General features: G+C 31.6%; 1 protein-coding gene across 1 annotated transcript in view; it reads left to right on the top strand.

Annotated features, from left to right (window-relative positions):
* The window catches only part of mdy (diacylglycerol O-acyltransferase), a 143,116-nt gene that overhangs the window by 54,665 nt on the left and 75,658 nt on the right, over window positions 1–12,793 (top strand). The window contains exon 5 of the mRNA XM_090376920.1: window positions 5,220–5,272. Coding sequence (XP_090233046.1) covers window positions 5,220–5,272 — 53 coding nt within the window. The remainder of the gene's footprint in view (window positions 1–5,219; window positions 5,273–12,793) is intronic.

Raw genomic sequence — 12,793 nt, 5'->3', positions numbered from 1 at the left:
TAATTGATTTCTGGAACAAACTTCCATCTGTCATTGTAGAAGTGGACAGCTTAAATAAATTTGAAACAGAACTGGACAAGTGAATGGATGGGTGAAATGGGAAGGGTGTGTGGGGTTTTTTTTTTTTTTTTTTTGGCTCATGCTGTCATAAGCTTTTTCTTGTATCATATGCCTCTACTAATGCTAATGTAATGCTAAAAAAGTTGAGGGGATATGTTTTCTCAGCATTGAAAAATTAAAATCTGCAAAAGTAACACTTTCTGGCACCTACAATGAGAGAGAGAGAGAGATTGAGCGATCGTGTGATTACTTCTAGCACAACAGTGTGGTTCATATGGTAATGTTTTAGATTGTTACTGTACTTAAAGGGAAGAGAAAATTAGTTATGGAGAAAATGGAACAAATTTGATCATTATAAAATGTTATTGTAATAAGGTGAAATCTAATATTTGATTATCATGTGCAAGATTTAACATCAATACAATACAATAGTATCTTGGTGAGGAATGTAGGTGTATGAAGTAATTTGGATTATTTGGCTGTGTTTAGCGATATTAAATACAACACAAAGTATTCATTCATGCTATAGCACACACACTATATTAAAATGCTGAAAAATTAAAGAAAAAGGTATGTAAACTTTGTAGAGGTCCTCTTTTGAGATAGTTTACACATAGTTATTGCTCATATAAAAGTAGAAAAAGGAGTTAAACTTGACTGAGGTCAGTCTGTGAAAGAATCCTTACTTATTGCCTGTGATTAAGCTTTGGCATTCTTTTGCTTGAAGTACTAATGCTCATTGAGAGTTTTTTTTATTTATTTATTTATTTGATTATGATGCATATTGTTATGCTGGTTTTGTTATATGAATTATCCAGAGTTTTAAAAGGTTCTTCCTTGGAAACTGTTATCCTAACGACGATATGGTCTTTCAGAAGTGTCATTTGCATTAACCCCAGTGCACTCACATCTGGTGAGTATGGACTTGGCACACCTAGGGTCCTTAAGCTGGATATCATCATTCTTCTCTTTCTTGGTGATTTGCTTCTGACTCTTGTTCTCTCTCTCTCTCTCTCTCTCTCTCTCTCTCTCTCTCTCTCTTTCCCCCTCCTCTTCCAGGGTAAAAAAAATTTGGCTGGTGCAGCATAAGCCTCAGGCTTCCTTGCACCATATGGCTAATAATAATAATATCTCAAAACCTCAGTAATGAAGAATAAACCAATGGGTTTCGTAAGCTGTGCATATTTTTTGTTCACAGTTGTAAGCGAAGGGAAACTTTAAATGAAACACATATATATTTGGCTTAACACAAAAAATTTATTGCAACAACTGATGCACCAAAATTAAAATAAAATTAAATATAGTTACATATAAATATAAGTACTAAATTTGAATAAATAAGCAAAATAAATCTGATAAAATCAATAAAAGCATTGATAAAAATCAATAAAATGCAGTTAGAAATAAAACTTAAAAGCATTAAAATACAATAAATAGCCTTCAAGGCCAAAGTGCCTCTTTTTCAGCTTAAAAATGAATGGTATACTGGGATAGGTTATAAATAGAGTTCATATGACACTTGATTAGTGTGGAAAAGAATAACTGGGCAAGATAATAAACTAATAATCTGGCACAGTTGATGAAGAATAATGTGTATAAAATGCACTCTAGTGCTCATTGCACTATAAGATGCAAGATGGTGGACTCTATAATAGGGCGGATGCAGGTACAGTTATCATGATTCATGGTAGGGTCCACAGTAAAAACATGAAGTGATTCAATCCACAAGCATTGACAGTAGTTGCATGAGCAGTCAATAACTTAATGTCACGCAGGGGATCAAGGTTGTATTGCTCACTCTAGTTGATGTCGTGACCACCTGAGATCTGGACATCTATTTGTTGGCCAAATTAAATCCAACATGTCAGGGAAAGTACAAAGAAGCTCAAATATCTCTGAACTAATTTTCACCTAAGGTCCAAATTGTTTCAAAAACTTAAGTGTACAGAAACAGGTAGTGGATATAATATCCTGAAATGGGTAATGTCCAAAGAGATTTCTGTGTTCAAAGGAACAGGTGTTGGCTTCAATTTCAACAAAGGGGAATTAAGTGGATTGAAGAATTCCCTGGGTGCTACTAATTGAAGGGACAACTATATGCTGTGGCATATGAGTTAATTATGGGACTTATTCAAAGGATTTATCCTGGAAGCCATAAAATGCTTTGTTCCAGTGCAGAACCTCTTGTTATCTGCTTAACCTTTCATTATCATCCATTTTGGCATATTTCAAAATGGATGAAAAGAGAGATTGAGTCTGATTGAGCAAAAGAAAAAGGCATGGGATAGTTAGAAACTGATTTATATGAATATTATAATATATGTAAAAAAACCACAGGTGAGGTAAGGTGGGCACAAAAGCTGAGTATAAGAAATTGCTGCAAAGAGAATGGTGATAGTGTTCTACTCGTACATGAAAATAAAAAAAGAAAGGTGAATTAAATAGACCTCATACTTGTCAGTATGGAAGAATCATAGAAAGCCCAGCAGAAGTGGCAGATGTACTGAATTGGTACCTCACAATAATATTTAAAACCATTCAAACAACATTGATATTTAAAATCATTCATGGACAACACACAAGTTTTGTCTGTTGTCCAAATAATTGTCATGGGGGGGGGGGGAAAGGACAGTGATATGGTAGCAGACTGCTATGAAATATGTTATGATCCCAGAGAAGAGTATCAGAAAAGCTGACAGACTTTTGAATCCTGGGGTGGGCAGTATACATCTTGTTATACCAAAAAAAAAAAAAAAAAAAGTGCATGTGAGTGCATTGGCCCATTGGAAATGTTAATAATATCATTTGAGATCTGGGGATGATTCCTTTGTATGGGAGAAGTGCTGTCTTCTCAATTCATGAAGTGCAAAAAGAGAAGATGGACAAACTATAGACCAGCGAGTTTAATGGTAGGTAAGATGTTGCAGTTTGTAGCTAGGGATACAGTATAGGATCGTCTTGATAGGAATATTATCCTTAATGGATCACAGCATAGGTTTGTGAAGGAGAGCTTTTGCTTGACCTATTTGGAATTATGATGAAATTACAAAATAGTTGGAGGCAAGAAACAGCTTTGATAATATTTACCTTGACTTCAGTAAAGCTTTTGATACAGTTTTGATTATAATTCCTCGTGAAAGGCTCTTATATTAATTGAGATCATGGGTAAGATCCTTTGCTGGATCAGGGGTTTGCTAAAAAGAGACAAGTCATAAAAGGAAATCCTTCGTGGTGAACCAGTGCAGTAAGTAGAATCCCTCGTGGATCATTGGTGGGAGCCACCCTTCCCACCATCATATCATATGCTTATGATTTGATGGTTGGAAGATTGGTTAACCGTCAGGACTAGGCCATGTTTCAGAATGACTTGGAATGATTGTAGATATAGTCTGAAATATGGCAACTAGAGTTTAATGCTCTTAATTGTAAGGTTTTGCATTTGGGAACAGAAATCTAGGACTTAAAAAATTGGGGAGAGAGAGCGAGAGTTAAAAATATATAGGATAAAAAAGAATTAGGGGTTATGTTATAATTAGATATGAAATTTTCCATGCAGTGTAAAGAGGCAGCTCAAAAAAACACCTGGTGATTTGGAGAAAAAAAAACACATGATGGACCTTTGATTTATGACCTTTGTAAGGAGGATGCCATTGTCTCTCTGTATGAGACAAATCAGAAAGCCTTTGCAGACCTCATTTGAAATATTGTATTTAAATTTGGAGATGGCACCAGAAAAAAGACAAGAGCTTCTAAACTATGTCTATATAAAGAACAGCTTTGCAGATTGCAAAGCTTGATAAAAAAAACTACCTTGAGAATGTAAGCCAATTGAGATGTATAAAGTCCTGAAAGGGGGATCGGTAAAGTTCTGTATAGCAATTCTAATAGTCTTACTACATCTGATGTTTTCCTCTTACTTAGACTATGTATTTCCCCCTTTAGAACCTTCAGTGGACAGATCTTTCTTCTGCATTCTATCAAGTCTAACGGAAAGTGAACATTTCTACTAAACTGTGGATAGTGGATGTATGTTTGTCATGTGCAAGCAGACTCCAGCACACCTGCTACAGTATTCCTGCATTTTCTAAAAAAAAATTCTATATTTGAAAGCAAATATAGAATTTTTTGAAATTACCTTCTGTTCTGTTAATATAGTTATACAGAATTTTTGCTACTACACACATTACTTTAATCATATCAGTATGTCTTGAAATCATTAAATCTTAATTTAGATTTTCTTCAGCTCAAGAAATTATTGAGAAAGATAAAATGAATTTTAATACAGAAACCTCAAATCTTAAAATCCAGAATTCTCAAAAGCATGGCAGTTTTGAGAATTTTACATAAAAAAAAAAAAAAAAAAAAAGCCCTGAGTGTTGTTTAACTCAGGAAACCTTTCCATGTCTGCCAAAGTAGCAACATGACAAAGTTTCTCAGGCATCGCATTCTGAGCTTTGTTGTGGTTGCTTAAAAATTTATGATACATATAATATGAATGGCAGTATTTGTCAGATGTGATTAGGAATAATTAATGAAAGATTATACTGGATGGAGATTGATTATTAGTGAACTGCTCAATCATATCATGTAATACAATATTGACACTGCTTCAATAAGCTATGGCAAAGTTTCCTGTGGTTGTAATATTATTTGTGGTTGCTGCTAAGGCAGCTGTTTTGGCAGTGTCCTAATATTTTGAATGATATTTATTTCTTTATTGATATTTTTAATATGCTTATTTGTTGCTTGGGAAACTTTACCAAGATGAGCATTGTGATATAATTGTAGTGGCAAGATTATTTTACTGCTATGTTTTGGAATTTTACTACTGATAGTTCTCTGCAATGTTAGATTTCAAAAATCAGGAAAGGGTGAGGTTAAATTGTCACTGAATTTGAGATTCTGCTATATTAGATATCTTTTCAGGCTTTAAATATTTCAGTTCTGATATTTTTCATTAAATTTTATAAATAATTTGAGATTTTATATCAAAATGTTCATTTATTTGCTGGCTTCTGATTAATTTCTTTTACATTTGAGTTATATTATATTAAAAGATAATGATATTGTATGACACTTATGCCAGAGCCTGTTGGAGGGCCCATCTGTAATATATTTTTCAAGTGATATTAATATTTTTTTTTATCTTTGTTTTCTAGGAGCAAACATTGCAGCTGTAGTGTCACTTTTGATAGAGATAGCAATTTCAAAGGTAAGGTTTGTTAACTGTTTTATCTCCATGTTGCTTTAAAGAAATTTAAGAGATTTTTTTAATTTTAAAGACTTACCATGCCACACGTTGCCGACTGAACCAAAAGGTTCAGTCGGCAATGTGTGGCACGCTAAGTCTTTGCTGTGGCTTAATTGTTTTTAGCATATTTTGCCATTTCTGTTTTTTTTTTTTTTTAACATATTTCACCATTTCATAATTTTATTTAGTAACTGTTAAATAATACTGTTGATTAACTATTTTTTAACAAAATTCAAATCGCAAATTTTTTATTTATTTTTTTAAAAAATAAAGGTAACAATAGATGCCACAGTTACCTGTACATATTTAAATAAAATCATTTTGTTTTAATAATTTTCTTGGCTACAACACTAAATTATATGTACAGGAAACTGTGGAAACGTTAAAGGTGTATATATATATATATATATATGGACTATTTTAGCATATTTTGCTGAAGTAGTATAACGGTGTGGCATCCTGAACAGATACCGTTTTACATATATCAGCCTGTTACCCACTAATTTAAGTTTAAAACCTTAAATATAAGTGTATACAGTAATGTTAAATAGAATTTTATTTTCAAGTAGAATTTTAATTATAAGTATAAGATTTTGGTGCATATAGATATACAGACAAACATACTTCCGAATGCATATATCTACCATGTCCAGGGCCATTACTAACATGGATGGGAAATTGCACTCCCAGATAACTGGAGCACTAGCTTTATATTCTTCAATCATATACTGTACTGTTTACTTTCCTACAACTTTCCACACTCTGAGCTATTAGTGTAATACGAGGGCAGGAGTGTCTATTGCTATCCTAATTACCCTCCTAATTTCAATTCCCTTTAGCTAAACAGCCAGACAATAACCTGTAACTATAATACGCAACTTTTACATTTAAAAAAAAAATATATATATATATATACATGTAAAGAGTAATTTCTGAACTCCATCTTTGTATGTGTAACCTGTGGTCACTGAAAGTTCCACAAACCATTGGAAGTTTGCCATGCTTTTAGTTCTAATAGCATGGGCTTTCATCATGTAGAAGCTTTCTGATTTGAGATCTTTACAAAGATTCCCTCTCACTTTTGTGGTACTGTCTTTGGAAATTTCTAACAATTAATGAAATCTTGAATTCATCTTGCATATTTTTTTCTCAAAACTCCAAAGGCCAGGTTTAATGGGATAGATGGAAAGAAAATACTCCAAACTACTCATTCCTGGCTTATATCTGCTTCTTTGAGGCCAGTCATGACTGATGCACTAGTCTGTGGTATGGCTGTCCCATTGGCATAGGAAATGACAATATTTGTGAACCCTCCGTGCATGCCCATTAACATACCAGTGACTTTGAGGTCACCACAGATATTCTGCTGATGAGTGCTGCAATGAATTGCTTCAAGTAGTGTATCTTCATGTTGTAGTATGGCAAATACTCTGTCTTCTTTAGACAAATAGAATGGGCAATAAATGCTAAATGCAAGAAATGAAGTTTCAAGTTTCTGTGACATATATTTCAATTTGTTATATATATATATATAAGAAATAGAAATAATTGATAAAAGACATAATAAGATGGGAAAGTTATTAACAACAACATGCCAGGCTTAATGGAAGAAGATAAGAGAAAAAGAATGTTAAGAACCTAATAAATTAAGTGGAATTAATGGCTGAATTATCAAGCCAAATCATATTTACAAAAGCCAGAAAGGAAGCGGTAATTAATGAATATTAAAAAATAATAATAAAATGAAAATGAAAATAAATTGGTACATGGATCAGGTATTTCATTAGGGGACTACACCTGATCATGTACCAAAACACTGCGTTACTATACACACCCATGCATGGAGGTAGCATTAAAGAATAATAATATTGTGAAAAAAAAAAAAAAATTAAAACCTCCAGAAACATGAGTAAGGTAGTCCCAACGCAGTGTGTATATTTTAAGTAAAACTGTTAAATTAAGTTAAGGTGAAAAAAAAAAAAAAAAATTTAACAGGCAGCAGCATAGAAATGGGAAGTAATACATGGTATGGGAGGGAAAAGGTAGTAAAAAAAAAGAGAGACGAAGATAGCGAGAATAAGAAAAGAAGGAATGTCCGAATCGCCCTCGTATTGCACTAATAGTTCAATGGACGGAAAAAGAAGAATAGAAAGTAGAAAGACATAAAGGGAAGGAAAAGATTTTAAAAGATACTAGGCAAGCTAGGTGTGTAAGTACCCAACCTCTTAGAGAGGGCCTTGGCTGTGAAGATGTTAGTAGAAGAGGAAAACTAATACCGCTAGCCTGTGATATATTTTTTTGTTAATGTCAGATGTAGAAAAGACAAGTGAAAAGAAGAATAAGAAGCAAAATTAAGAAGAAAAATAAAATTAAATACCTTTAAAATTATGTAGCATCAGTTAGTAAAATGCATAATAAATATGATTAATAAATAGAATACAAACAGGGAGAGCTATAATGACGGTGAAGTTGCTTAGTAGAAAAAACAATGGAACCTCTCTATAGTTAAAAGTGAGGAAAAAGGTCCAATTAATAATAATTAAAATAAATTAAGAATGAAAATAAAAATAAAATAAAGGTAACTTAAAGTGAAAAGGCATGAGCAACGTTCAGAATAGAAGTCATATGATGTGATCACTTTCAAAGTGGTGGAAATACCACTGTTTAAATATACAACTGTACAATTATCATGTTAACCCCAATCAAAATGAGACATAGTGAATCCAAATTTGTTTAATGAAGTTAGAAAGATTTTTAATAATACAATTTATAAAATTAATTGGAATATCATCGAAACGTAGTTTTGTGTAAAAGCCATTTAAAGCTTTGATAAAAAGTGCTTGATTGCTGCTAAGATATGCAAGACGTAAAATTTGTGTATGAATGATATTTTTATGAACTCTAATAGAAATATTAGAATTCCAATTTGTTAAATAATGTTGAAATTAAATTGACTTCTTTTATCAAATACTTCCAAAGTATGGTGAAGAGGGGAATTATTTAAAGTAATATTTAAATCGAGAAAGTTTGCGTGCTGGTTACCATTATTTTCTTTATTTAAGGTAAGTTCAGTAGGATATCCCACTCCTGAGAATACTGTGTTAAATACTAAACAGGAGAATCATATGTTTAGCCCTAAACACTGTGATTATGTACCCATACATACTACACATATTCTAAACCAAACTCTATCTTTTAAAAAATGTTCAGACAAATGGTGTCTTACTTGTCCCATGATGGATAATTCCATTTCCAACTCTAATTCTATCTCCACTCTGTTTTGCAAAACCAGTAATATCATATATTTACTTACTTGTAATATTAAATATGTTGGCCATACTTCAAATTCTCTTAATATTAGAATCAACAGACACAGATCCAAAAGCAAAAATCTTGCATTTGGCAATAATATTGATACTGAAATTGAACTCTTCCACCATCATGGTTTTAAAAACGTCAAAATCAAAATTATCGCTATCATTAATGATAATGTCCTTTGGGATTACTATGAAAATTTATTCATGTGTGCTTATAAGTCGTATCCATATGGTTTAAACAATAAATTTTTTAACAAAATTTTATCTAGTAATGGTTGTTTAAACACCAGCCACTGCATTTACAATCTATTCCATCTTAGTCATTTTCTCAACAATAAATGCAAACACAAATGTGGGAATAATTCAAACTGACATTTCAGATATATTTGGCATAATTTCAATGATATTATTTGCTCATGGGATAATACCATTCTTTGATGTACATAAAATTTCTCTTTTTCTTTTTAACATCAAAAACTCTATACTAAAAGCCCTAACTTTATATATTAATAATTTTAAATTCAAAAATGTCCAACTTAAACACATCATTTTAGATATCTCTCTTTTTAGACTAGGCTCCATTACTACATATAGTAATGAATACTGTATTATTCAATTTACACATAAATGGTTTGACAAAATTCCTTGGCATCATTTGCTAAATAATTGTAATAATCTCCTCCCATTTTATAATAATTTTAAGTTTAACCTCCATCAGTTTCAATTATGAGTCTCCTATCGGACACAAAAATTTACAATTATAAAACTTTAGCTACCAATTTAGGCAATTTTCAACTTTCGGATCTTCCATGTCACTGTAATAACTCTATATATGCTCCTTTCAGAGACCAACACCATGGACATTATCACTGGCAATTTGGATATTGTCAACAACATCCCCCTCAAATTGGCCATGGAAAAAGGATTCAAATTTAGACCTATTCATAAAGCCTATTTAAATAATATATACAGGGACTTATATCTCAATATTTTAAATTTCTGCAACAAATTAGCTCAAAAGTATACAATACCCCATGAAGCATTCTATAACTGGATAAATGTTGTATATCAAGATATTATAAAATCAGTTTCAAAATCTTACAACCTTTATAATAATTCTCATATTAGGCACTCTAATCTCAAAAATGCCATCTCAGATCTACAAGAAAAATTCATCATCACCCCCTGTAGATAAAGCTTCTAACAACTTCGCAATCTTTTGTAAACTGTTTTACTATACTACTCTCAAAAAGGAAGTCGACAGCAGTACCACCTTTTTACATTGTAATCTTGACATTAATATGACCATCAAAAAACTTATAGCTTTGCATAAAAAACTACGTACCAAAATTTGCAATTCTACATTATCTTTCTTATATATGATAGCCAATTTCCATAAACATCCCATATGTTTTAGATTCATCACTAGTGCCACAAAAAGCGGTTGTTATCTTCCAGGTAAACAATTTTTTAAACTACTAACTACTATCTTCATTAATATTCCATCCACCTGGATCATTAATAATAACCATAACATCATTAAAATCTTTAATTCTAATGCCAAAATCTTCAGTATCGAAACTTATGACTTTACTAACTTATTTACTTCCTTGCCACATCATTTAATTATCTCTGTGCTTAATCAATTATATCTTAAATACAAGCATGTTCTACCCGTGGATGAGATTGTCTGGAATAATTATATCAACTTATGTATTCTGAACAACTACATTTACTATGGCATTAGTACCTATAGACAATCTATAGGAGTTCCCATGGGCTTGCAAATTTCCAGTATAATTTCTAACTTATTCCTTCACTACTACAAAGATCTTTATACTCATAATAATCCAAAACTTAACTTCTTTGCATTTAGATATGTTGATGACATCTTGATTTTAAATAATCATATTGAAAATATTGCAAAATTGATATATCCTACTGAACTTACCTTAAATAAAGAAAATAATGGTAATCAGCGCGCAAACTTTCTCGATTTAAATATTACTTTAAATAATTCCCCTCTTCACCATACCATGGAAGTATTTGATAAAAGAAGTCAATTTAATTTCAACATTATTTATTTAACAAATTGGAATTCTAATATTTCTATTAGAGTTCATAAAAATATCATTCATACACAAATTTTACGTCTTGCATATCCTAGCAGCAATCAGGCACTTTTTATCAAAGCTTTAAACGGCCTTTACACAAAATTATGTTTCAATGATATTCCAATTAATTTTATAAATTGTATTATTAAAAATCTTTCTAACTTCATTAAACAAATTTGGATTCACTGTGTCTCATTTTGATTAGGGTTAACATGATAATTGTACAGTTGTATAGTTGTATATTTAAACAGTGGTATTTCCACCACTTTGAAAGTGATCACATCATATGACGTTCTATTCTGAACGTTGCTCATGCCTTTTCACTTTCTAAGTTACCTTTATTTTATTTCTATTTTAATTTTTATTTCCATTCTTAATTTATTTTAATTATTATTAATCGGACCTTTTTCCTCACTTTTAACTATAGAGAGCTTCTGTTGTTTTTTCTACTAAGCAACTTCACCGTCGTCATAGCTCTCCCTGTTTTTGTATTCTATTTATTAATCATATTTATTATGCATTTTACTAATTGATGCTACATCATTTTAAAGGTATTTAATTTTATTTTTCTTCTTAATTTTGCTTCTTATTCTTCTTTCGCTTGTCTTTTTACTTTTTTCTACATCTGACATTAACAAAAAAAATATCACAGGCTAACGGTATTAGTTTTCCTCTTCTACTAACATCCTCACAGCCAAGGCCCTCTCTAAGAGGTCGGGTACTTACACACCTAGCTTGCCTAGTATCTTTTAAAATCTTTTCCTTCCCTTTATGTCTTTCTACTTTCTATTCTTCTTTTTCTGTCCCTTGAACTATTAGTGCAATACGAGGGCAATTTGGACATTCCTTCTTTTCTTATTCCCGCTATCTTCGTCTCTCTTTTTTTTTTACTACCTTTTCCCTCCCATACCATGTATTACTTCCCATTTCTATGCTGCTGCCTGTTAAATTTTTTTTTTTTTTTTTTACCTTAACTTATTTAACAGTTTCACTTAAAATATACACACTGCGTTGGGACTACCTTACTCATGTTTCTGGAGGTTTTAATAATTTTTTTTTTTTTCACAATATTATTATTCTTTAATGCTACCACCATCAGCATGGGTTTGTATAGAAACCAGTGTTTTGGTACATGACCAAGTGTTGTCCCCTGATGAAATACTTGATCCATGTACCAATTTATTCTCATTTTCCTTTTTTTTCTATTTTATTATTATTATTTTTTAATATTCATTAATTACCACTTCCTTTCTAGCTTTTGTAAATCTGATTTGGCTTGATAATTCAGCCTGTTAATTCAGCCATTAATTCCACTTAATTTATTAGGTTCTTAACATTATTTTTCTCTTATCTTCTTCCATTAGGCCTGGCACGTTGCTGTTAATAACTTTCCCATCTTACTATGTCTTTTAATTATTTCTATTTCTTATTTTATAGTTGTATCCTGTTCTATAGCCTTGCGCATCCAGGTACATCTATCTTCTTATTTTCTTTTCTTTTCTCTTCTCTTTTTCCTTATTTCCTTTTCTTTCTTACATTTCTTACCTTTTATATATACTACACACACACACACACACACACACACACACACACACACACACACACACACACACACACACACACACAGAGTTCATTCTGGTTATTTGGGACACATCGGGACTAGTGCATTTTGACCTGATTAAGCGACTGCCCCAATTATCCGAAGTTTCACGTAAATAGTTAAAAATACAATGTTACCCCCACCCCTTTACAATTAGTTCACTGTACAATCAAACACGTTACAACGAATTCACCATAGTAAAGTACCGTTCACTATACGATGTGTAGTAAGTGCCGGTCATTGTGATCATGTTTGTGAATTGAATTTTAATTCATTCTATTAAACAGTGATTCTAATTAGAGAAAATGGGAGGAATATTATCCACAGGCTATAAAAGTAAAGATATATTAAGCACAGATTTGCCCTTTATTACCTTACAAATTAAATGATACGTGAAAATCGGAATAATTAATATGTACTGTAATATGTACATACGAACTAGTTGACATTT

Source organism: Mastigoproctus giganteus, chromosome 7, assembly GCF_048544385.1.
Source record: "Mastigoproctus giganteus isolate SK-2022 chromosome 7, ASM4854438v1, whole genome shotgun sequence".
Lineage (NCBI taxonomy): Eukaryota > Metazoa > Arthropoda > Arachnida > Uropygi > Thelyphonidae > Mastigoproctus > Mastigoproctus giganteus.
This window is presented reverse-complemented; position numbering and strand designations above follow the sequence as displayed.